General features: G+C 40.6%; 1 protein-coding gene and 1 non-coding gene across 2 annotated transcripts in view; both read right to left on the reverse strand.

The window, feature by feature from the left end:
- dph6 (diphthamine biosynthesis 6) overlaps positions 1 to 14,091 on the reverse strand; it is a 78,746-nt gene extending 64,655 nt beyond the window's left edge. Inside the window, exons 1-3 of the mRNA XM_061696230.1 lie at positions 13,965 to 14,091; positions 13,676 to 13,767; positions 12,221 to 12,405 (exon numbers count right to left, since the gene is read on the reverse strand). Of these exons, the coding sequence (XP_061552214.1) occupies positions 12,221 to 12,405; positions 13,676 to 13,767; positions 13,965 to 13,987 (300 nt within the window). The 5' untranslated portion in view covers positions 13,988 to 14,091. The remainder of the gene's footprint in view (positions 1 to 12,220; positions 12,406 to 13,675; positions 13,768 to 13,964) is intronic.
- Positions 14,092 to 14,653: 562 nt separating this feature from the next.
- On the reverse strand, positions 14,654 to 14,772 carry LOC133413273 (5S ribosomal RNA). Its single transcript, XR_009769855.1, has one exon. It is a non-coding gene; the product is annotated as a 5S ribosomal RNA (ribosomal RNA).
- Positions 14,773 to 27,942: the final 13,170 nt, after the last annotated feature.

A 27,942-nucleotide genomic window follows, 5' to 3' on the forward strand; every position in this document is an offset into this window, starting at 1 on the left:
AGAGGGGCTGTATGTTTGATTTTGACACCCGCCTCCGCCCTCCTCCAGCAGTTCGCAACACTCCGACTTGTCTTCCAACACCTTAGCTCCTTAATCGATAGAACTAAGCGATTCCTCCGCCTGCCCGACAGCCTGCCCACTACAGCTACCCTCCATCTCTTGCAGCATCTTGATCGAGAAAAATGTGTGACGACAATGCAATAAAAACAAAGTCAAGGAGCAGTAAGAACGTTTGGACAGTTAATTTTTTCTGAAGCTGAGCCTGTGATGTATAAACTAAGGCCATTTGTAGCTGACTTTTGAATCGGAGGCTGGTTTCAAGTCAGACTGGGCATCACATGCAAGAAGTGCCTTGTACAGAAGGAAATAAAGAATGATTGACTGTTCCTGACCAGTCGCAAAACAGCGAGATACATTTCTGTAGTGTCTGAAATTGGGTTAACTGGATTTCCCAGTCCTTTAGCTTTTTTCTGTCACTGCGCTAAATTGATGAACACACTTGTCACAAATCAGTTCTCTAAATACAACCCCAATTCCACTGAAGTTGGGACGTTGTATGAAACATAAATAAAAACAGAATACAATGATTTGTAAACCATGTTCAACCTATATTTGTCATGAACGGAACAGAGCCAAAAAATGAACCCAAAAATGCACGACTCCAAAAGTAATGGACAGTTTCAAAAAGAGAGGTTTACTATACGGGCAGAGGTCGATACACAGGCAGGCAATCCAAAAAAGGCAACAGTATCCAAAAAACGTGATGCAAAAAGGCAAGGTCGATAATCGGAACAGGGTCTAGTCTTACTGTGAGTCTGTGACGTGGAAACAAGGAATGCTGGAACGCAACGACAAGGTAGAACGAACTGGCGACTAGAAAGAATGAGACACGAGGTTAAATGCAAGGGGTAATTAGGGTGAACGAGGCACAGGTGGTGAAGATGCTCTCAGGAGCGGGTGTGTACGAGACAGGGGGAAGACCACAACCGGAACATGCACTTATAACAATATTTAATTGAATACACTACAAAGACAAGATATTTAATGTTCAAACTGATCAACTTTATTGTTTTTTAGCAAATAACCATTAACTTGGAATTTTATGGCTGCAACACGTTCCAAAAAAGCTGGGACAGGGTCATGTTTACCACTGTGTTACATCACCTTTTCTTTTAACAACATTCAATAAACGTTTGGAAACTGAGGACACAAATTGTTGAAGCTTTGTAGGTGGAATTCTTTCCCATTCTTGCTTGATGTACAGCTTCAGCTGTTCAACAGTCCGGGGTCTCCGTTGTCGTATTTTACGCTTCATAATGCGCCACGCATTTTCAATGGGAGTCTAGTACCCGCACTCTTTTACTACGAAGCCACGCTGTTTTAACACGTGCATAATGTGGTTTGGCATTGTCTTGCTGAAATAAGCAGGGGCGTCCATGAAAAAGACGTTGCTTGGATGGCAGCATGTGTTTCTCCAAAACCTGTATGTACCTTTCAGCATTAATGGTGCCTTCACAGATTTGTAAGTTACCCATGCCATTGGCACAAACACAGCCCCATAGCATCACAGATGCTGGCTTTTGAACGTCCATAACAGTCCGGATGGTTCTTTTGCTCTACGGCCCACAGGACACGACGTCACAATTTCCAAAAATAATTTGAAATGTGGACTCGTCGGACCACAGAACACTTTTCAACTTTGCGTCTGTCCATCTTAGATGAGCTCGGGCCCAGAAAAGCCGGCGACGTTTCTGGGTGTTGTTGATAAAGGGCTTTTGCTTTTCTTTGTAGAGTTTCAAGTTGCAGTTACGGATGTAGCGCCGAACTGTATTTACTGACATTGGTTTTCTGAAGTGTTCCTGGGCCCATGTGGTGATATCCTTTCCACATTGATGTCGGTTTTTGATGCAGTGCCGCCTGAGGATCGAAGGTCACGGGCATTCAATGTTGGTTTTCGGCCTTGGCGCTTACATGCAGTGATTTCTCCAGATTCTCTGAACCGTTTGATAATATTATGGACCGTAGATGATGAAATCCCTAAATTCCTTGCAGTTATACGTTGAGGAACATTGTCCTTAAACTGTTCAACTATTTTCTCACGCATTTGTTCACAAAGAGGTGAATCTTGCCCCATCTTTGCTTGTGAATGACTGACCAATTCAGGGAAGCTCTTTTTGTCCCCAATCATGGCACCCACCTGTTCCCAATTAGCCTGTTCACCTGTGCGATGTACCAAACAGGTGTTTGATAAGCATTCCTCAACTTTCTCAGTCTTTTTTCCCACCTGTCCCAGCTTTTTTGGAACGTGTTGCAGCCATAAAATTCTAAGTTAATGATTATTTGTTAAAAACAATATAGTTTATCAGTTTGAACATAAAATATATTGTCTTTGTAGTGTATTCAATTATATATAGGTTGAACATGATTTGCACATCATTGTATTCTGTTTTTATTTATGTTTAACACAACGTCCCAACTTCATTGGAATTGAGGTTGTAATAAAATGTAGACACAATTTATAAAATTCTTTGCCACCTTACCTAAAGAATACACTTTGAGCAAAAAGATCCAGAAGAGAGCATGACAGGCTAATAACCTTTTGAATCTAGCCCAATTTCAAGAAAGTTCTGGGAAAATTTGGCAGCTCCAAACTTGTAGTATGACGGATATTTCCGACAAAGTTGAGAGATGCCCGGTGCTTTGTTATGAATGTTGCTTTCAGCATTAGAATTCCAGGTCCACAAGCGAAAGTTTGAAACATCAACGATTTCAGCCAACAGTATTCAGTGGGCTTTCTATCACAGTGTGAATTGGAGTTTAAGATAAACAGTAATACCATTACAGTACTACAAGAGTTTGTATCGAATGAACCTTTTACCAAGAGAATGGGTCCCACGACTTTCTATTTTGATTACCAAGACAGATGGACTTTAAATTGTTTTGTAATGTTTGGTCCCAGGCAAGAAAGAAAGGCCTTGGTGGACGTCTGTGCTCGACTGCGGGTCATTCTTTAGAGCATATGTACATCCATGTAAGCTTTCTTACATTTTCATGTTGCTCTATTGAAGGTCAGGATCTAAATTAGGGAAAAATTACTGCACATGAAAGCATATACAAATGGAGGAAGTGTTAACTGATCAGCCTCAACAATGTTTCGCAGAATGCATTCCAGCGCGGCAAATTCGACCAGAAAGTAACATTTCCATCCTCCCCGAGCTGGCGTTCAGTGCGACAGAGATGTCATGCCGCCGCTAATTAAAGCTGGCGGATGGGAACGCGTGCGTAGAGATCATCTATAGTTCTTCATCACTCTAATGAGCTTAAATGTCTTTGTCTGCATTCGTCAGCTCAAAGGTTACCAAGTAATAGAGTCACCAACGTGTAGTCTGTGACTTAAATTGTAACGTGAGTGCTGTGTTTCTGCCACTTGTGGTATTATCTCTCAGTGAGTAAGCCTCTCAAGCTTGACCAGTGGTACAATGCAAAAGTCTTTAATTTGGTTGTTGTTGCAATGCAATGACTATAAACAAGGGTATGTACCTCCTCCAGGGTTACACTTAAAGAAAAGTGCTGTTTTCGGCCATTTGTTTGATCCAGGCTACTTCCTGGTTCGTGGAGATAGGGTTAGGGACAGCTCCGTAACTGTGATTAACATCTTTTAAACAGAAATCTCACAAAATAACCACCTTGGCTGTTCACACAGAACCCAGCAAAGGCGCGATTAATCCCACAACAGCAGTGCATTCGCGGCATCCTGTAATTAGATGCATGATCACGTCAGGTCAAGCAAGTATAAAACACTTGTCAGACACCAACATCGCTTTCAACACAATGAGGTGGGAGAAGTGAGTGTCGGGTGTCAAACTTCATCGCCCTGTCCCAGCTTTCAATTTACACACAGGTGTCATGCTGCCTCTTTTACAGCTCTGATGCTACCTAATATCGATGTTCCCTCCTTATACATTGTTGCTCTTTTTACAAAACAACAACTTGGGGGGAAAATGTTGAAAAGTAACAGCTTTTACAAGCACAGTAACAGTAGTCAGGGGTCCTCCGTTCCATTCCAGGCGGTGACATGAACCGAATTAGTACCTAAGTCGGAATCTGCCAAGTCTATCACTCACCTACGCGAACACAGTAGTGAAGTCATAATTCCAGTAATTTTTTGCATGAAAAACACCATTTGTATGCTGCGCAAACTAGTTTATCACATGCTGCTCATAGCGTCGAAACCAGAGACTAACTCCAGAGGCGGAATATTTGTCGGACAACTCTGAGCCATTTATACAGATCAGAGACAAAATTCTGGCTTCAACCGGAGATGTAAAAACAGATTAAAGCCCAATGTAAAGGTAAGAATATGTTCATGTACCTGCACCTTTGGCCAGATACTCACCAAAATAGAATCCCAGCCTTCAATCGGAATAGATTTTTGTATTTCATTGTGTGACTCTATTAACGTTTAACAATGTCAAAATGACTACTGCGAAAATAAAGTCATTAAAAGACCAAAGCTCGTGATTTACAGGACTGTAAATACAGTGCAGTGTACCTATTAAAAAGCAAGCACGCAGCCGGGGGATGGATCTGTCATCTCACAACAGAGCTCTGCTTTTACCTGACCTTGAACACACATACACACCACATACTGTACATGTGCACTAGCGGGGGTCATGGGGCACAAAAAGCCCCTGTGTCAGGTCACAGAGCACAGCGAGAAGGATAAAGGATTTGAGGGATGTGATATGACTAATATGAGGGGTTTTGCCGGCCTTCGGGGTGGTGGTGGGCGGAGGCGGGGGGTGGGGGGGGACGCGCAGCGGGAGGAGCTGAGCGTTACAGCCAGGGGTGACTGACACTGCTGATCTGTATCACACATCAGAGCGGATCACACACACATGGAATATGGAATCACACATGGTACTGTATTGGAGAGAACCATTTTACAACTCTAAAATCCACAATAAAAAATATCTAAGCAATGCTTTGTAAAGGTCTTTAGAATAGGGATGGGCATAATTATGTGCAATTGATTAACTGAATCTTGAAGCAACTTGAGGCAAAACAAAGTGTAGAGTTGCTGTGGAGTCACTCTGAGGTAGTCTGTGCCTGAAGAAGTCAAACATTACCATCAGCTGAGGCCGACATCCACTGGTTAAACTACTCCGAGCAGTATTAATCTACATTTACACAATATGGAGTTCAAAACTTTAAGTAAGATTTTACTATACTAGTTTCTATCCCTCAATTGAAACCTGTATTTACCTCTGCCACCCATTTTCTTATTCTTTTGTTACAAAGCTTGTAATTCTTAAGTGCATGTTCTTGAAATAATGACCGATATTGGGAAAAAATATATATTATTGAAGAGGATAAAAAGCACCAAGTCAGAATGTTACAAGAAAAAAATTCTCAATATGATGGAACACAAAGTGTAATCTTACCAGAAGTCAGACTTTTCTATTTAAGAAAACCGGAATCTTACGGGGAAAAAAATAAATAAATCAACATTTCATGAACTTAAATCTTGAATGAAGTCATATTTTTTTATTTTACAGCCATGAATGTACACATGCATAAAGATAACGACCGTCAAGTGAATCATAATATTCCAAGAATATATATTTCCTTTTTTTTTTCTTGAGAAATAAAATAAAAATAAAAGCACAAATATTTAACAATAGTACCGAATAATATATGGCAGGTCTCTCGATCTCAGGCTGTTGCATTCATGTTCTAATGTGAATTATGACATACATTTGACAAATTTACAACTTTCTCATACATTGACTTTTATTCACAAAATAATTCTTATGAAGTTCCTCATTATTTAACTTGTTTACTTAGTATTTTCTTTTCCATCTAAAATTGATATCACAATAATTTGAACCAGGAAACTAAAGTAGTGCACTCTGAAAAAAGAACAAAAAACACCTGATCAATCAGTGGTTCATTTTCCTCATCTAGGTCAATTTAGTCCTAACTGCCCATCCTTACTTAGGACACGCAGATGTCATCTAATAAATGAAGATGCCTCAATACAGCCATATAACAGAAAGAGAGGGCTCTTTCTGTTCTGTTCTTCTCCCGAAACAAGATTGTTCAAAGACGAGCACCTTCGCAGGATGGGCCGGGATGGTCGGCCGTCCCATTGCATGTCGATCGGGTTACACAGTTCAAAGCCAGGCTGCCATGCACGGCCAGCGGTGAGAGCAAAGAGGCCGAGGATAGGGCCGCATTGTCCTGCTGTCATTAGCGCCGTTGCCAGCAGATGGATGGCTCATCCCCCCCGCTATTATGATTGGGATTCTTCTTCCTCTCTTCTCTGTCAACAAAAGGTTCAGAAGAATATGATCTCTTCCTTTGATTCTTTTGAATGGCTCCAAACATGCCAGTGGAGAGCATCAATTTCCTGGTTGTGTCCATAGATGGCACTGTTGGCTCACGCTGACAAAAAGCAGGAGGAAGGCAGGAAGAATTCTCCACACTGAAACTCATCAACTCCGGGAGAAGAAATCTTTCATCTTTTGCTGTGGTGTCATTTGCCAAATATAATCTTGTAACTTCTATTTAATTCGTGAATCTTTCAAAACATCACACTGTATGAACAGAGCTCTTTTTTTCTCTTTCTTTTTTCTTTCTTATCCACTCAACAGCTTGTCATTAAAAGGAGTGAGTTTCTTTTTTTTAAACTTCTCAACTTTACTGTATATGTGTTGAACATAACAAAAAGACTTATTTTGCCGAATGGCACAAGTTCGTAAACCATCCAATTTACACGGCGTGACTACAATCCCCAGCAAACTTGACATCCGAGATCACAAAGTTGTTCTTTTGGCTGACAAGAGAGAGCAAGAGAGGGAGGAAGCCGGTTGTTTATGGTTGCAGGTCTGCCGATGACGGTGCGAGAGCTCAACGAGGGGATCGCTGGAGGTCTCCGAGCTTACGAGGGGCCCCGCGGGACTGCAACTGCTGTGATCTATGGCCTGTGTGACTGGGGAGGTCAGTGCTGAGAAGCCATGGAAACAGGGAAATTAGCAGCGCTTCGCAATTATAGAGGCCTGACCACAGGGGGAAGATGGGATTATATCGCATACCAGAAACATGTGTACAACCTTGTCAGAAAAAGAGGTACAGTAGGAGTTCATGTGGGTCCCTCGAGGTACAATCTCCACTAATCTACACCCATAGGGATAATTACTGGACTTTCCCAGGGCCTAAAACTTGCAGGTATGTTCCCAAGAGTTAAAAGCTGTTGGCCTCGCTTCACGAGCTTCGGCTAGTCTGATCACCGCTAGATTTATACCAGCGACAACGGGACCATGCTCGTGGCGGTGAGGAACAAGAGCAGTGGCGTGAAGTGAAGCTTTGTCGCAAAAATATTATTTCCAATAATGCACAGACAACAACTGTGTGCTAACGATAACTTTATTCATCATCGAAGTTGTAGGATACGTCATGACACTCCCATTCCGATACTTTCGTAACACTTGGCGCAGTGTGGCACATGCCTGTATTGAACACAAGACAAGACTGGCTCGTTGAAGAGAAAGAAGTGCAGGGCTCATATCATATCGTGTCATGTTTCATGAAACATGATAAGTTGTCATATTGAAGTGGTGAATCCACAGATTTGCTTGCAGCACTGTTGTATTCTGCACTTTAGTATGTGTGATTTATTACTTTGCTTATGTTAACCCCACACTTGTTTGGCAGAATTTACCAGAGTATGTCAAGGTATTTAATAAATTTACAACTGTAATTGAAGTAAATAATCTCACTTCATATTAACTCATGCTTCATTTGCCTTTATCTTAGCATATGCCTAGCCTATAAGAAAGAACTATTTATGTATAATAAATCTCATATTTAAAGATTAATTTATTGCTTGTGCTTTTTTGAACACGCATGAGAAAAGTCCCTTGAAAAAAATGATCAAATAGCAATTGCAAAATATTGAGGGGGAAAAAAAGAAATCCCCCCCCCCAAAAAAAGCCCTTGCGTCTACAAGTAGGAGGTTTCTATTTTGGACCCTCAAGGTACCATTTTGACCAATGTGGACATAATTCCTGGACTCTGAGGTAACTGTCTGTGCTTTCCCAAGGCCGAAAACGTACAGGTATGTTCCCGAGATTAAAAGCCAAGTGTACAGATTCAGTTCAGGGTATGGAAGGAGTCTATTTTTGGCCGTTAAGATACCATCTTCACCAAGATGGATATAATTACTGGGCTCCGACGTGACTGTTTGTACCCTTCCCAGGGCCTGAAAGGTTATACTGTACGCCGCAAACTAAAGTGTAAAGTCACGAATCAGGGGAACAAATGCAATACATAGTCCAGACGTGGTAGGAGTCTATTCTGACACTCATGGCCATAATTCTTGGACTTCACTTTGAAAGCCAAGTGTCATGGGTACAAAATGTGGTACCTAGTACGGTAGAAGTCTAGAAATGGTAGAAGTCGATTTCTGAACTTCAATGCACCAACTTCATCCATGTGAGGTTAATTTAACACGAAGTTTTTGTATCTTTCCCAGGAAACCGAAGTTACACATATTTTCCCAAGACTTAATGAAGTGAAGAATCAAGGGAACAAATGTGGTGCAGTCTAAAAGTGTTAAGAATCAATTTCTCCCAACGTACCAGCTTCACCAACGTGTGTTTCTCATATTTACTGGACTACAACATAACTGTCTATAACTTTTTCCTGGGTCAAAAAACCTAAAGGTATCTTCCCAAGATTCAAGACTCAAGGGTCCAAATGCAGTAGTACAATAGGAGTCTCAAAATTGGAGTTTATTTCTGACCCACATGGTACCACCTTCACCATGTGGACTTGATTCCGGGATACCAAGGTAAAGTGTTGACCCTCAAGATACCATTCTTCAGCAATGTGGCGATAATAACTTTACGCTGAGTTGACTTGTTTTGTACCTTTCCCAGGGCCCAGGCAGTTCTTTGTTGGTTCTCAAGATTTAAAAGTCAATAGTGAAGGGAACAGGCGGAAGACTGTGTATGGTAGGAGTGCATATTTGACCCTCAAAGCAAAATCTTCAGCAGCATAGGCAAAATGACTTGACTCTGAGGTAACTGTTTTGTACCTCTTCCATGGAAGAAGGTAAATGTAACTTCCCAAGGTTTAGAGGTCAAGAACCAAGCGTACAAATGCAGTACAGGTGGCGGAAAGAGGTAGTAGTCAATTCGTTTTCTTTTTATTGTTATTAGTCGATTTCTGACTCTTAAAGTGCCTTTAATTTTAAAATAGTGACTTACTACAGTTAAAGGTTTTATGATGGGGAAGGTTTTGGCCCGAGAACTGATCATTTGTAGTCACATCATTTCCCATGAGAAGTTTTTATTTTTTTTTTGTCAATCCAAACAAATTGGAGGTCGCCAAGCATCCCAGAAGGCGTTGTTCTCAGACTTGCAGGTTCCTCTGTACTTTTTGTGTATGTCACTGTGATTACTCATAAAGGCTCAAAACCCAGAAAGAAAGAGAACGTGTGTGTGGGGCGGGTGACGCACACGGGAAACAAAAGCACGCAGGCGAAACGTGTAAAGCCACCGACTTAAACAGAAGATGACAAAGAAAGTCAGACCGAGGGCGCAAACTGCCCGCAGGCAAGCTGGCCAGTCCCTCGCTACCCTGGCAAAGTGTGGAAAAGCAAGGGGGGTCCTGGAGCCCCCCACCAACACCACTGCACAGGCACATTCTCTCATTCAGTACGACAACTCAAAAGAAATGTTAACATTGGCAGATATGAGCGAGAATGGAGACTAAGGTTGCAGCTATTGAATAATTTTAGAATCCATTATACTGCCAATTATCCCATCGATTAATTGAGTAGTCGGATAATACATTTATTTTTCATTATTAAACAACGATACCAATCCAAAAACCACATGGTATGTGCAGGTACAGCATTGTTTTTGTCAACTTGGGGTCGCCATCCTCACGTTCTAGACTGTGGTATCCGTGACTTTTAATGTGTGCGGCTTCAAAGGGAATGACCTGGCCTGGTGAGTGACATGTGACTATCCTTGACCACTCGTGGGGGCATTACAAAGCTTTCTAACTCTAGTGGTGATAGGAGATATTACAGCCATCAATTGTCTGAGCCGCTTCTCCTCACTAGGGTCGCGGCCGTGCTGGAGCCTATCCCAGCTATCATCGGGCAGGAGGCAGGGTACACCCTAAACTGGTTGCCAACCAATCGCAGGGCACATACAAACAAACAATCATTCACACTCACATTCACACTTACGGGCAATTTAGAGTTGTCAATTAACCTACCATGCATGTTTTTGGGATGTGGGAGGAAACCGGAGTGCCCGGAGAAACCCCACGTAGGCACGGGGAGAACATGCAAACTCCACACAGGCGGGTCCGGGGATTGAACCCCGGTGCTCAGAACTGTGAGGCAGATGCTCTAACCAGTCACACACCATGCTGCCGAGATATTAGGTATTACATTAAATTACCTTAGATATCACTTTGCTTGGACTTTTATATATATATATATATATATATATATATATATATGTATAAAATCACTGTTTCAATAAAAACACTTTTATACTTAAAACCTACAAAGGCTTTAAGTATAAAAAGGTTTTTCTTGAAACAGTGATTTTTGTAAACTCCCAAGTTAAAAAAAATAAACCTCATAAAGACGGACATATTTTCTGAAGGAGGGGGAAAGATGGATTAAATAGAATATGAATTTTTGTTGATAGATAATCATTTTGTTGGCACTGTGACATGAAAAGCAACTAGTTCCAACTTTTTATATAAAACTTTAATTATCCAACAGAGCACTTTGAAAGTGATTTACCAAGTATGACAGATTAAGAGCACCGACATGACTTTGTCATCTGCCGTGCAGTTTAGCAGCTCTTTACAACATGTGCAAAAAGCATCGCAGCCATTGAGCGGGCCAGATGGAATCAGACAAGTGAGGCCCCTCTGAGACGGCACTAATGGGCTACTAAGTGAATAAGAATCCAAAGAGGAGGACTTGTAAAACATCTCGGTGGTGTGACGTGGCGTGAACCTTAACCGGCGGGAGAAGTTTAGTGGCACTCGGAGAGCTCGACAAACGTGAAGCGCGGTCGGCAGAGCACGTCAGCCAACTCGCTTTGGGATTGGAAGACTTATATGAGTTTGGTGTGTCGTGAAACTTTCTGTCCGATGTCAAGAAGATGGCAGATTTAGTGTCTCTATATAAAGATTACAAATAAATGACCAGGAATGACGAATGTACTGTACCTCACATACGTGCAGCACATTCTAAACATTCATCCATTTTCCGTACCGCTTCTCCTCACTAGGGTCGCGGGCGTGCTGGAGCCTATCCCAGCTATCTTCGGCGAGAGGTAGGGTACACCCTGAACTGGTCGCAAGCCAATCGCAGGGCACATAGAAACTAACAACCATTCGCACTCACATTCACACCTACGGGCAATTTAGAGTATTCAATCAACCTACCACGCATGCTTTTGGGATGTGGGAGGAAACCGGAGTAGAGTGGACGACTGGTTAGAGCATCTGCCTCACAGTTCTGAGCACCGGGGTTAAATCCCCTGTCCCGCCTGTGTGGAGTTTGGATGTTCTCCCCGTGCCTGCGTGGGTTTTCTCCGGGCACTCCGGTTTCCTCCCACATCCCAAAAACATGCATGAATTGGAGACTCTAAATTGCCTGTAGGTGTGAATGTGAGTGCGAGTGGTTGTTTGTTTATATGTGCCCTGCGATTGGCTGGCAACCAGTTAAGGGTGTACCCCGCCTCCTGCCCGATGATAGCTGGGATAGGCTCCAGCAAGCCCGTGACCCGAGTGAGGAGAAGCGTCTCAGAAAATGTTTATTCAATTAGTATTAGTAATCTAGAAACTTCAATTGTTTATTTTTTTCTGTGCTTTCATTTCAGAGTAAAGTGAGAAACTGAAGTTCATAAATTTCAATTTAAACAAAGCTGGAAAAATTGGTGCGTTCTAAAACCTTTGACTGAGAGTGTACATATATTGTAATATAATTTTTAACACTTCCATAACATTAGTGTAAAATATGCTTTTCTACAAATAAATTCAACCCCCTCAATAGCGGCTAACCACATCTGCAGCTGATGAAATAATCGTCATGGCCACTATTTGTTGGAACCACTGTACATAGTAAGTTTAAAAAGAAGAAACAATTACTTCCAAAACTCCACCAAGCGAGAGGTACCTTGACAAGGCTTAGAAGCTGATAAAGATCCTCCACCTCATCTCCCTCCGTCTCCCGATAGTCTCTGCTGGTGTCCAAGCTTGAGCCCTGGATGGTGCGTCGGTAAAGTGGCACGTCCATGGCCTCGGCGTACAGCTCAATGGCCTGGTGGCCCACCGTTTGGTACATGTAACTGTCCAGCTCATCTGCGACGCAGGAGAAGAGGTTCAAGACAATGCTTGCACATAGACAAGATGTGATGACATAGGGAACATAAATTGCTATTGTTTGTTTTTTATGAAGTACAGTGTACTCCCGCATACTCGCGGCTCGCTTTTTTTCCAAATTTTCTCAACTTTTTTTTTCAATTATTTTCTTTTGTTTTTCTTTTTGTTTTTCAGGGGAACCAACCCCAAAAAGGCTTATTTGCGGTTTATCCCTGCTTATTCAAGAATCTTTTCGGTTTTAAAAAAAAAATCTATATATATATATATATATATATATATATATATATATTTTTTTTTAATGAAAATATAATGGCTGTCAATTATCCCCGCATATTCGCTATTCGCAGTCTGGGGTTGCACTGTATTAGTATTCGTAATCTAGAAACTAAAACATTAAATAATGAGTGTTACAATAATAAAGTTTATTAAAATAATGGCATGAGAGAAAATACATGTAAAAAGTTAAAATATATTTAAAAGGATAACAGAAGTAATAAAAAAAATCTAAACACAAAATAATGCAAAAATGTACATTAAATATAATAAAAAATATAATTAATGAATAAAAAGTAATATTACAAAACTTAAGCACCAAGCTGAGGACTGTTGAAAATCCCAATTTCATTCAAATAAAAGGTTCTGCCCAAGATTTACCCCTTATTCTCTCAACATTGGCATTATTATCTTGTAACGGTACAATTTAGTGTGAGATTACGAATAATTATTTTCCTTAGTTCTATATAATTTGACTCTTTTATTGTATTTTTATTAAGGGTAAAAGCATAAGGGGACATCAAAAATATACACACACACACAAAATGATAAACTACAGTATGAGTACAACATTAAAAAGTTAAATATAAACGGGTGGCAAAATCGTGTTTTCCGGTTAATGCAACACTCCAAATTGTCCGTAGGTGTGAATGTGAGCCTAAATTGTTGTTTGTCTATATGGCCCCTGGCGACCAGTCCAGGGTGTACCCCGCATCTTGGCTAAATTTAGCTGGGATAGGCTCCAGTTCACCTGCAATACTAATGAGTATAAGCGGCACAAAAAAATGAAAGGATGCATATAGATAATAGATAAAATAAATGTATTTCTATTTTTATGCAGTCTTAATACTTTATGCAAGATTTTGCACAATTATATTTCATATATTTCTTATGTACCCAAATAAGGTAACAAAATATTAGAAAGTCCACTTCTACACCACAGCAAACCACAATAATAAACACAATGCATCCTCACCTTTGTGGGCTGGGCGTAGGTTGGCCAGAGCTACAATGTGATGCCCAGCAGCCACACACTGCATCATGTTATAGCAGCTGTCTTTGCCCCCACTGGAATCATAACAGATAACCATACTATGTATGTGTCATAATAGCGCACATATGAGTTTGTAGCATGCTTTGTTCCTGTTTCCAATACAATACTGTACAGCAAGAAATGTCTTTTGACAAAGTATAGCTGAACAATATGAAACGTAATATAAATGTACTTTTGGCAACATTTAAGAACGCGGTGAGATGCCGTTTACCTTATTAACGCGACTACTTTCATCGTCAGATGTAATATGGGGTCAAAACTCGTATTAATTCCAAACGTATTCACTGAAAAATTGGAATACTGTGGTAGTCCAAGCCGGTGCTCGAGCTTGGTCTGTTTACAACTACACGTGCAGACTTCCGGGTTGGAAGGACCGAACACATGCAATATGGTGCCCCGAAATGTGCCTGATAAAAACGCGACACTAGAATCCTTCAGTGTCGCGTTTCCAAGACAGCCTGCACCTTTAGCATTTTATGTTTCCTCTCTCTCTCTCTCTCTCTCTCCCTCCCTCTCTCGTGATATTTATATATACATATATATATCCATCCATCCATCCATTTTCTGAGCCGCTTATCCTCACTAGGGTCGCGGGCGCGCTGGAGCCTATCCCAGCTGTCATCGGGCAGGAGGCGGGGTACACCCTGAACTGGTTGCCAGCCAATCGCAGGGCACATACAAACAGACAACCATTCACACTCACAGTCATGCCTACGGGCAATTTAGAGTCTCCAATTAATGCATGTTTTTTGGGATGTGGGAGGAAACCGGAGTGCCCGGAGAAAACCCACGCAGGCACGGGGAGAACATCCAAACTCCACACAGTCGGGGCCGGGGATTGAACCCGGGTCCTCAGAACTGTGAGGCTGACGCTCTAACCAGTCGCCCACCGTGCCGCCAAGCTTACGGCACCTGGTATTCCCAGGCGGTCTCCCATCCAAGTACTAACCAGGCCCGCCCCTGCTTAGCTTCCGAGATCGGACGAGATCAGGCGTTCTCAGGGTAGTATGGCTGTAAGCCTAATGTTAATCGATGAAACAAAAATTTTGTATTTAAGTAATGACAATAATATTGTTTAATATTCTTAACTGTCATTCTCCAGATGAGAATACATGCACACACACACACATACACACACATGCAACCATAGTTGTTGACGCTTTTAACTGAAGTATTGAGCTTAGTATTCTTCTTCTCTTTTGCTGTTGAACCCTCAACACAGGCCATACCTGACATCGCCCCCTGGGATAGCCTCCCAGTTCCCCCCCTGGTCGCAATTTTTTTTTTGGTCCCAGATTTTTCTGTTCTACCGGCATTTCTGTGGGTTAAAAGTACCAATGCACACACATATCTAGTCAACGTGGCTATAAAACGCACTTCTTCCACTCGCACTGACACAAATCCTCTGCCTCACTTCTCTCTGGGGAAACCCCAAAAGTCCACGCGCTGGTATTCGCACACATAGGTTGTGCAGATTTTTTCTCAGAGAGAGCGCTTTTTCACTCAGAGGAAAAGCCTTAGATGCTGTATTTGCTCTCTGTTGTTGTGCCAGAGACGAATAATTGCTCCTGCTTTCGTGTGCGCCGCTCACCTTCTGCCCCTAAGCGGGCCAAAGGCAACGCATTCTGTTTGAGTGTACAAAATCGAGAAAGACACCTCCTCACCTCTGCGCTTTTAACTTCATTCTCTTGTAGTTTTTATTTTTAAAGTTGTGAATACGTGGCAAAATCTACATGTGGCACATGAGCAGAATTTGGCTACAGAGATTGAGAAGCGGGATCACTTTAATAATAACCGGTGAATGCAGATTCCCCAAAAGTACTGTTTAGCACAATAATCTATTTTCTCAATTTACTTGGGTCCCCTGTGTCATTCCTTTCATTATTGCTCAGTTTTTATATCGTCTAGTACGCTGCAATAAGAATACAAGCTCCCAAAAGTCAGATGTATTTATTTTTTTTTTAGACACAATGCTCGACAGGTAATATTCCTTTTTATTCCTTGGACAGCTGACTAAAAACACAATACAGGGACCCTCATGGCATAAAAAAGTCATTTGTGAAATATCTCATATAGTAGTAGTTTATTCACTCATTTACAACAAGCGGTCAGACTCCACATAAACACACGCACGGATGCGGCAATGTGGCACGATCAGGAATGTTAATAGTCATTAAATACACCATCTCCATTTAACATAAGATCGTCTTATAAACTGCGCAGGGAACTCAACAACATTTGTGAGACTGTTGGCGGTGCGTTACCGATGGTGGAAGGGTGATGGATGGCGGTATGGTTTAAGGGTGCTTTAGGGCAGGCCCGTATTTGTACACAAAACAGACATACACAACATTGTGGCGCGAGCGCACTTCAGAGTCGACTGGAAAGCTAATCGGCGCTACATAATGTAAGATGGTCTTTAATCCTCTGTGGCGAATTCGTTGACAGCATGCAATATGACTGGTGTTTATTCACAACATGTACGTGTACAACATTGTGGAGCAACCACGTCAGTCTACTTAAATGCTAATCGCCCTTTGTTATGCACGGAAATCGCAGGGAACTCGTTTACAGTAGCATGTGGTATCCACTCTTTGATTAATCTGAGAGACTGTTTACACGATAGATGCTGCTGTTTTGATTAGCAACAGCATTTAAATGGCCTCCGAAGTTAAACATGAACAATAGCGTCTGACCTGAGATACTGTAATTACACTTAGCACAAGGGGGAATAAAGGCATCTATTTGAGTAAATCCATATTTAATACATTTTGGCCACTGTAATCATATACAGTACATCACAAAGTATTGGTCCTTTGACATGTGTTTGAATAACGGCCTTATTTTGGTGATATACTCTCTTGTGTTTTGCTCGTCCTTCAGTTTTCATTATTTGAAACCGCAATATCGTTGCCACTTTGTCGCTTGTACTTCATAAAACTGCCCCCCTCTGCTTCATGTCTGTGTGGCAATTTCCATGAAAGCCCCCCCCAAGGATGTGAGCAAATGTAAAATGTCCCAGCTTATTGTTTTTAATTTATATCGTTTATTACGCAGACAAATAAAGAGACTCCGATTTCACTTGCGTTAGCATTTTTTTGCTGACATTTAAAAAAAAAAAAAAAAAACAGTTTATGTCCGCATTGTTGGTGCAACGGGGATAAAAAAATAAATAAAAAAGTGTTGATGGATAGCCCAATGGATGTGAATATGAGACGCATAAATATGAAAGAGCGGCGGCGAGGCGTCAAATGACACCCTTGGCCCTTTTTTTTTTTCTTAAAAGAGCCTGTGCATATGACGGGTGATTTACACACGCGCACCACAGCTAATTTGTGTCGCACAAGGACACCAAAAAGTTTTGTAATAAGAAGCCTCGCCTCAAATCACCGCACAATAAATTGAGTGTCACAACAAACAGGCCGGCCAAGGTTGCACTCTCAGGTGGCCCCAATACCCCCCCCACCCCAACAGCACACACACACCAACACACTGAGTGTGTAGAAACACCGCACATGGCAACACATATCATAATGCATTGTTTGCCATTTTTATAATAGATGAATGAGCATCGAAGAATCAACTTTGTGCCTGCATTTGGCTTTTTCTTTGGCTTTTTTTTGGCGACTCTTACTCCAAAAGAACACATGCGGCACAGGAAATTATCTTTTTTTTTTTTTTTTTTACATTTACAGTGGTTAACTTAGTGTTACATTTCTGCAAGTACAAAGTGACACAAGGGGGAAAAAAGTATCAGAAAAGAGTAAGAGTTCTAATATTATGGTAAAAGAAAGTATCTGTCAAAATCTGCAAATAAAACCAAATACTTGAAAAAAAATATTCTAATATTCCTACTTTATTTGACAAGTAGTGTAACTGTTATTTCCCTTGAAGTTAGTTATTTTTACACTTGTATGACCGATAAGCATGACATGATTTTATGAAGTTTTTATAATGGCGAAGTTTCACTTCATTTCTATTTACATGATTTCCAGTGGCGAAAATTGTGTCAAAATCCAAACAAATAGAAGAAAGAAGAAACAAAATAAAAATCCATCGAAATTATTAATGAAGCTCAATGAGGTTTAATGACAACCAAATGTTATCTTCAACCCGTGTTACATTTGCTTAGGCGTTGTTAACTCCCCTCGTTGATGTTGCCCCCATTAGGGGCTCATTTTGCTGCAGACCCATCAACATAATGACACCTCTTTAGGGCCTCACCGCATCCAAATCAGTTAGTAAACAACCCAAACGGGGGGATCTGTACACATTTTTACACACAATTAACTGTTATCATGAGAGGCTTAAACGGATTACTAGGGCCATTAATGTCGGAGTCTAATCGCTCCTTGATTGGAAATGTGAGACAACGTGAAATCAAGTCAAAAGTGCTTTGGATCCAACTGGTCTTCACGAGTGTTTTTGTCTCAATGCCCCCATAAAGCCTTGGCTCTTACGCCATCTTTCCATTTGGCTTTTAAACTGCTTTCACATAAATGTGGATGATTAATGTTTCGCCTTAAAAGCTCCCTTTTTTGCTAACTACTATTTCACCCTTGAAATCAGGAATTAGATAAGCAATGCAATGCTGAATCAGTCCTTCTTGTATTTATGATTATATTAAAATAAGCCAGACAGATTTGGCTTTTATTTAATCAAAGGATACAGTATTTTCAATATAGGACCATTTGCATAATGGAAAATGAATGAAGCAAACAAAACATTACTACGTCAGCCAAATTAAATTACACGCTACACAATTTTAGGGCTAATTGGCATTTGGGAAAAGTTCCTCCAGCTTGAGACGTGCAACCATTTTCTTTGTAGTTTTCTTTAATAATAATTATGATGATTTATGAATATAATATAGACAAAAAAATTAATAAAAATTCCCTTCAGGATTAATATATATATATATATATATATATATATATATATATATGAATTCTTTCAGATATTGTATGTAGATACATATATCTATTAGATAAAATGTATTTATTTTATTTATTTGAATTGATCAAAAATACTCAGTGATTCTCAAACTAAGGTTATATGTGTGCTTTAACTATTCCATGTTTAAATTGTTCCCCCATAAAATAAACAGCAATGTTAAAGATGAACGTTATTGTTTTACCTTTTTATTTCATGTGTAGGGGTGCGCATACACTGTCGGGACATTGAAGGGCGTGGGCATTTTGAAAAATCTGGGAAAGACTTCTATTATTTCTAAAATTGAGTCCAGTTATTGTATATTTACAAAGGTCCTGTTCATTTTCTCATTGAAATGAATGCAAAAAAAAAAAAAAAAAAAGCGGCAAAACCTAAATGTCTACTACCTAACTCTTTAAGTTTCATAGATGGTCTCTAAAGCGATAATTTCTTTATCCGTTAAAGACAACTTTCCAGCGTCCAGGCCGGCCAAGGATCCCTGAGTACAAATGTAATTTCCTCAACGGTTGTCCTTGATGTGAAGTCTTCTGGCTTCACTTCCAACATCCCAGAGACCCCAAATTACAGCCTCTTTGCTGTGAAGCTGCAGCCAAAAAGGATGTGGTCTGTCAAAATAGTCCCGATAATTATCACGTTGCCAACGCAAACTGCACGCACCGCCATCACCTGAGCCAAACGCTGATACGAGCTCTTATGCTAATGGTTTACAGAGACACTCGCTCCTGTAATGCAGCCTTTCCAAGACGTTTTAAGCGACACACCACTCCACTCCGCGAAACCACAAGCATAAAACAGTTGCGCAAGTCCATCTACTATATCCTGTGCTGGTCAATTTGCCCCCCCCCCCCCACAGGTTAATTAATCCAAGATTGAATCTGGTGCTCTTTTGATATTTTCAGCACCACTAATGTGCACTCCTGTCAAAAGTGTGATGTGGGTACCACTAGTGGAACGTAGGCTCCCTCTAGTGCTACGCAAAATAATCACTGCCTAAGCACAGTTCTGTTGTATTTAACTTTCTGGTAAAAGTATATTTACATTAAACTTATAAGAACTGTTTTTTTTTTTAAATTTCTCTTCATTATCAATATTATTTATTCAATTTTAAGCGTGACGAGAGAGGTGACGAGTACAATAGTCTTCACACTTTCTGTATAATTGAGTGGCCCGACCACACCAAGTCATGAGCGTAAGCTAGCAGTCAATGTCAGCAAACTTACTTTCAACGTTGCAAAAGCACGATGAGATGTAAAACTTGGAATCGATAAAGAGCAATTTCCAACAATCAGTGAGCGGATATTGCCACGATTGACTCAGACACGGTAACGCAGAACACAAAAGTGCTGCGTGCATAGAGACAGCATAGTGGCTACGACATTCGGATGTGACATTCATGAATTCAGGGCGCAGGAATGAAGTGTCCCACCTTGGCCCTATACTGTATCTATTGCAGTGAAACGGAGCAACTGCGCATGCCAAACGTTTAATAAAAGTCAATGGGACCTCATTCAGTAATAAATGGGAAGAAATGTTCCTACTACAAGTTGAGCGTATACATACGCAAAATCACTGTCAGATTCATGACACGTGCGCCAGTTTGTTAGTGAATCAGAATTCATTCGAAATGACAAGCCCGCGCCCTTGTGCTGCAATCTGAAGTTTGCCAAACTTTTTAAGTCACGCAAAATCAAAAGCAGCCCCCCCCCCCCTCCAAAAAAAGTACTATTTGTTTGCATGTCGAACACTGTTACCATGCATAAGCAATGATTTTTGAAATCTCATTCCATCAATTTGGGAGGTACAACAACGGCCAGTGTTGGTAAACGGGTGGGCCGTAATTTAGTTTGCTCTCCCAACAACGTCCGCCAAATATGATCCCAATCCAGTACTGTAGCTTGCAATCAGAATATTGGAGCTGACATCAGAGTTAGCCGATTCACACACACACACACACACACACACTCACACACACACACATAGCTTCAAAGATCCTCCCGGGCCTGTTATAGCTTTCCCTGGTGATCAAGTGTGACACTCGGCAAACACAAAAGCCTCAGCTCTCTCGTGGCTGCGCCTTGCTTTTCTTGGACCGCAGAAGTCTGCCGGCTGCCAAGTTGGCTTGGCAAAAACGAGCTCCCATATCTGTGGGGAGAGAGAGAGGGCGAGAGAGAGAGTGTACGTGTGTGTGTATATTTGTAGTGTGTTAATGCATTGACTGTATCACAAGGCCGCTGTGTTTGGGTTTCCATCTTTAAATGATGTCACCTGGATTCAAAGCCATCACCACAAAAGTCTGCGAGGCTCTCCAAAAAAAAAAAAAAACTGTTTGAATTGAATCACAATTTAGGTGACTAAATATCATTGCTACCAAAGGCAATAGTGACGTTATATGAAAAAAAAATGCTTTAAAAAAAAACACTTTATATGAAAGTTATGAATTACCTAGACAACCCAAATTATTTGTGACCAGACCACTATAACATTATGCTTTTTTTTTTCAACCCAGATGATACTGACTGAGATCCAACCTATAAAACATAAGATGATAGCAGCACCTCAGTTGTGGACAAAAGGGTCATTATATTTCATCAAAATCAAAATGTTCAAATCTGGAAAAAAAAAATAAAATCTGTCCACATAAGAATCCAGAAGAAGTCATCATTGCCATTTAAATCACCACAATATAAATCCCCAAGATTGTACTGCAGCCATATAACTTTAAATTCACTCTTGCAAAATGACAACAACAAAAAAAGTTAACCCACTGTAGTTCTCAGTGGCTCAGAATTTTTTTTACATTAATGGTTAACTTAGTTTTTACACTTGTACTACATTTAGAAAGTTTAAATGCTGCTTCGCCTGTGCAGTTAATAACCGTTTGTTATTGGATATCATTTGACCCATGAACGGATTATTTGTATTTCCATTATTACCAACGGGATGGAAATTTGAAGAAAAATAGAGTGCCATCTGTCAAGTCAGCACCAATGCAATGACGCAACTCCTTCGTTTTCCACATTAATCCAATCGTATTACCCATCCCTTTCGTCCTCTTCGCCAAATGTCCTTTCATCTCTCCATCTTCTCCTCTGCGGTTTTGCTCGTTTCCTTTTTGCAACACGACGTCACCTGCGTCGGGTCAGCCAGACCGACAAAATCGACGCCAGAGCGCTGCGAGCGCAAAAAGTCTGCAGTTCGTCTTGTGGTTTTAGAGTCAGGACGTCTTGGTCTGACGCGGCGTCCAATGTCAACACTTGCTCTAAATACCATCCGTGCCGTAGGAAAAGGGGCTATTCCTTTGGGGGAGGATTATTGGAGATGAAGCAACAGAAGAGTATAAGGATGGGCATTGGGGGAGGAAATGATTCAAAAACTGGAAGAACAATTTGGAGAAAACAAAAACCTGCCTTCCCTTTCATCCATGTGTTTGTTTCAGAGGTGGGACTAAGTCACATATGTGCAAGCCTCAAGTCAAATATGAAGTTCTTCGCAGAGGATAAGGAATACATGCCTGTGAGTATTGTTATTTTAGCTGTCTATAAGCTGCAGTAATATTAGTTGTTCTTCGCAGAGGATAAGGAATATATGTCTCTGAGTATTGATGTCTTAGCTGTCTACATATGTTGCTCCGCCCTTTCTTTCAAATATCTGTTGCTTGGAAGGTTATATCACTGCAACACCGATGTTATACAGTACATAAGCCCGTCTGAGGCATTATCCATTATCTGTTATCATTAAGCAAACGGAGATTAAGGTGAAGTTTTCTGGTTTATATTAAATACACAATGTATAAATCTCTTTGTTATAGGTTTAGTTGGACAGTAAACTTCAACGTGGAGTGGCATGAAACACCTTGAAGCACTTTTTCTGCCAAACTGCTTCTTGTTGTGAAGTGAGGTGAGTTGCGTTCACTGCGACCATACGGCGCTTGTATCTCAACCTGCTCGCAAGTTAAAGCCACAAATCAGACGAGCGACGGCTCGTGTCTTGAAAAACCCGTTAGTTGGTTCACTCAAATTTCAAGGCACTCCTCCTGTATGTATTATTCGACCCTTCACATTCATTTGTCTGCATAAATGTGCATGTTCTAAATGACATTTGTACATAAGATTAAGCCTGGCAAGTCCCAAGTCCACCCGGGTTCAATCCCCGGCCCCGCCTGTGTGGAGTTTGCATGTTCTCCCCGTGCCTGCGTGGGTTTTCTCCGGGCACTCCGGTTTCCTCCCACATCCCAAAAACATGCATAAATTGGAGACTCTAAATTGCCCGTAGGTGTGCATGTGAGTGCGAATGGTTGTCTGTTTGTATGTGCCCTGCGATTGGCTGGCAACCAGTTCGGGGTGTACCCCGCCTCCTGCCCGATGACAGCTGGGATAGGCTCCAGCACGCCTGCGACCCTAGTGAGGATAAGCGGCTCAGAAAATGGATGGATGGAAGTCCCAAGTCCCTAAAAGTGTTGACTTAAGTCTGACTTGAATCAAGTCATGTGATTCGAGTCCCCCGCCTCTGCTGTGTCACAGTGTGTTATCCGCGACCGTTGAAGAATGGCCTCTGATGGTTCATTTCTAAAGCGTTGCCTAATCGTAAATAACAAACGAAATCCAAGGCCTCGTCCTGCAGCGACACAGCCAATGACCTCAAGTTTATGACCTTCAACCTGTTGGTCCTGACCAACTGCTTGTCACCCCCACAACCCCCAAGATAGATTTTTACCATGAGAAGCACATCAGCAGGCCCTGCTTTTGCTTTTACGAGAAGAATTTCACACACCAGGCCCGTTACTCCTATACTTACTGGAGTCTGGTGATTAAAGTGTATTTAAAAAAATGAGAAGAAAAAAAAAAAGACAGGTGCAGCTTCTCTAAAAGACGATGATTGAGCGATATGCCGCCAGGGTTCAGAAAGGGGGCAATGAGTTCAAGTTCCTGCTGGAGAGGTGTGGTGAAAAATACTGTTTACACTATAACACTGCAATATATCAAAGCTTTCTCCAGTTCTCATCCAAATGTAACCCTGAGTGACCCTGATCAGCATTGGGCAGGACATCAGATGGTTTGTAATCGCTACAATTCCAAAGAAATGGTCAACTGTTTTTTTTTCTTTACTTGTGTGACTTACTTTTTCTCAATTGATTTACTTCTGTATTTTACTGTGTTTGGATTTTATTTTCACTTTTGATTGAAGCTTGATATTTATTTGACCCTTTTTAATCTCTATATTTTATTTGTATTTGTTTTTAAAGTGGCTATTAATTTATTGTTTTAATTTGTCCTGTTTAACTGTGTTTGCATGTTTAATTTTTATATAACGTACAGCACTTTGTGTGCAGCAGTTTTTTTTTAAGTGTTTTATAAATAAATAAATGAGTCATGTTCTTATTTATTAATTTTTATTTATTTATTACTTGTTCATTGGTTTTTCCGGTCCTGCCTAGAAGTTATTTATTTTTAATTTCTTTATATAATTTACTGATTAAAAAAATCACAAATTGTATATTTGATTGAGTATTTGTATTTTTTTATTGCCCTGCACTTTATTTTCCTGTTTTTAATCAATAAAATATCTTTTACTTAGATTTTGTTGTTGTGATTGTCCACACTAATTATTATCAGTTGTAAGCTTATTATCCAATCAATATTTATTATCCTTTGTTATTTTTTATTTTTATGTATTTTTGCATTTTAATGTTACTTCATATAAAATGCATACATTTTATCTTCCTTTCCCACTTATTTTTTATTGAACTTATTTATTTATGAATGAATTTTATATGGGTTGTCATGCCTTGTATGAACAGTATGTATTCATTTGTATTTCTATTTTTGTGTTATTTACTTAATTTATATATTTGACAATTGACCGGGGGAAATGCTCCAAAATTGGACTCAACCATCCATCCACCCATTTTCTGAGCCGCTTCTCCTCACAAGGGTCGCGGGCGTGCTGGAGCCTATCCCAGCTATCATCGGGCAGGAGGAAGGGTACACCCGAAACTGGTTGCCAACCCATCGCAGGGCACATACAAACAAACAACCATTTACACTCGTATTCACACTTACGGGCAATTTAGAGTTGTCAATTAACCTACCATGCATGTTTTTGGGATGTGGGAGGAAACAGGAGTGCCCGGAGAAAACCCACACAGGCACGGGGAGAACATGCAAACTCCACACAGGCGAGGCCGGGATTTGAACTCCGGTACTCAGAACTGTGAGGCAGACGCTCTAACCAGTCGTTCACCGTGCCGCTGGACTCAATCATGTTTGCTAAAATTAACAGATATTCTCCAAAAGTTCAATCAATTGTTAACGTGCATTCAGGGCTTCCGTTTGAGATGAGATAGACTGGAAAAATCAGTCAGACTGGAAAAATAAAAATGGAGTGCAATGGAACACTAGGTCCCTGACCCTCTGCTCACCTTCCCTATTACCTTGTAAGAAAAAAATGAAAAATGGAAAAAAAAAATAATAATAACGGCAAGCCCTTCATTTCCACCCTTACAGGATTCATCTGCTGGCCTCTCATCTGCCAGAGTGGCCCGCGATGCCTTCAAGTGCCAGCCGGGCTATAAAAGACACATCCTGATGGGCCCTTCTTCCTCTGTTGTGTTTAATAGCTGTCGCTCCCCCTCTTGGTTTTTTCCTCTGACCCTCCAGCCGGCACGCCACCCACCCTCAGACTCAGACCCTTGGCTCACCCCTCGCATTCAGGGTTCAGGGTCAGGGCAGCCGACTTGTCAGCCAGTTGGGCCGCTGCCCAGAAGAACTGAGGCGTGAGACGTAAGATACCCTGAAGACCACTGTGATGCCCCCGAGAGCTTCAATGTTTATAAATTCGTGGAGAGAAAACGTTTATGTGAAAAGCAGGTTATGCTAAAAAATAAAAATAAAACAAAATAAAAAAATCAAATACTCACATGGACGCACACAACATTGGAGCGCGACCACAGGTCAGTCTACTGGAACACTAATTGTCATTAAAGATGGCGTCTCTGCATAATGTTATATCATCTTTAATATGGTCTACATGCTTGGGTAGGTGCTGCTGTTTTGGTTCACAATTGACTGGTTCAATGGGCGACCACGTCAGAGTCTACGGGAACGCATATTGTCATTAAAGATGCTGTCTCCACATGACATAAGATCGTCTGTAATGCTGCTTCCGTGCTTCGGTAGGTGCTGCTGTTTTAATTAGCAAAAGAGCTCAAAAGACTAGTATGGGCTCTGCACACAGCAATGTGGGGCAAACCCTTGTCACAGTCACTGGAATGGTAATTGTTGTTAAATACGGTGTCTCCGCATTTAGTTATATCATCTTAAATATGGGTTACATGCTTTTATAGGGGATGCTGTTTTGGTTAGCAAAGGAGTTCAAAGGATTGTTTGGTACACTGCACACAACATTGCGAGCAACCACGTCAAATTCTACCAGAATATTAATCGTCATTAAAAACGCTGTCTCAGCTTTAAGATGGTTTACATGCTTGGGTAGGTGCTGCTGTTTTGGTTAGCGACAGAGATCAAATTACTATTAGGGACAATGCACACAACATTGTGGGACAAGCACATGTCAGAGTCACTGGAATGCTAATCGTCATTAAAGACGGCCTCTCCACATGAAGTAGTTGAATATGGTTTACATGATTCACTAGGTGCTGCTGTTTTGGTTAGCAAACGAGTCTAACCCTAACCCAACGCATTTCAGAGTCTCCTGGAATGCAATCTCCGCATAACATTTGATACAGTGGATTTGTCTACTTGAAAGAAGTATTTCCCAGCTCGCGGAGCATTATTTAAGAGCCTGGGATCTGCCGCTTCCTGCTTCAGGACAAAGCGAGCGCCAACATCCATGCACTTGTCTTATATTTTTAGACTGCTTGCCTGTGAATCTCATGACAACATCAATTTATGTGCGCAATCCTTTGGTTTCCTGTTGAAACTAAAAAGCTCATGGTGTAATCACACAACAATAGATTTTTATCAGGGCTAAGAAAACTCACAGCCCAATAAAAAAACAAAAACAAAAAAAAAAGGTTACATGAACTTCAGCGTCAGATGCTAATTATGAGCCATGGGAAACCATATTAAGTAACTAAAGGGGTTAAGTTACCAAATGAGATTCCTTGCCTTAATAATGATAGAGGGTTATATGAACTTACTCAAGTGTCAAAGGTTAATTTTGAGGCATGGTGAACCATATTTGGTAACCAGTGGGGTTATGTTACAAAATCTCAACCCTTAATTACTAAAATATGGTTCCTTGCAGTTTACAAGGAAAAAAAAGAAAAAGGACTGAGTATCCATATTTAAGAAGAAAAGTGGTTAAACAACCAAATATGGTTCCTTGCCTTAAGACAAATGAAGGCTTACAACAACTTACTACAGTGTCAGATGCCCCTTTGGCGGTGTGGGGACCCATATTTTGATAACAAAAGTGATTAGGATCCTTGCCTTAATAAAATGAAATAGTAGGTTATGTAAACATCCTTAACTTTCAGAAGCTAATTTTCAGGTGTTAGGGATCATGTTTGGTAATGAAAATAATTAAGTGACCAAATATGCTTTTTTACCAATAAGTGAAAATAAGATTGGTGTCAGATGGTAATTTGGAGGCACAGGGAACAATATTTGGCAATTAATAGGGTTACCTAACCTTATTTTTTTTTTTAATGAAAATAAAGGCTTACATGAATTTACTTCAATTTCATATGCTAATTTTGAGGTGTGAGGAACCACGTTCTGTAAGACAGTTCCTTACCTCAATAAAAAAAAAAAAAAGAATGAATTAAATTTAAAAAACCTTAGGTGAACTTTCTTCATTGTGACATGCTAATTTTGGAGCATGGGCAATCTTATTTGGTGATGATAATGGTTACCAAATGTGATTCCTTGCATAAAAGCAAAAGGTACCCTGAACTTTTTCAGTGTGACGCCAATTGGGATGTGTGGGCACCCATATTTGGGAACTAAAGTTGTTACTTTACCAATATGCCTCTTAATATTTATATGTAAAATAAATAATAATAATAATAATGTGTTATGTTAACTTTCTTCACGGTTAGATACTGATTTGGAGGTGTGAGGAAGCTACCTGGTAACTGAAATGGTTAAGTTACCAAATATGGTTCCTTCCTGATTTCAAACATAAATACCTTTTTTTTTTTTTTTTGCTCCTTTACTGCTATTGGCTCTTGTAAATGTTTAATCTTAATCGTTTGTCTGACATATTGGACCCAG

Source organism: Phycodurus eques, chromosome 14 (genome assembly GCF_024500275.1).
Source record: "Phycodurus eques isolate BA_2022a chromosome 14, UOR_Pequ_1.1, whole genome shotgun sequence".
Classification (NCBI taxonomy): Eukaryota; Metazoa; Chordata; class Actinopteri; order Syngnathiformes; family Syngnathidae; genus Phycodurus; species Phycodurus eques.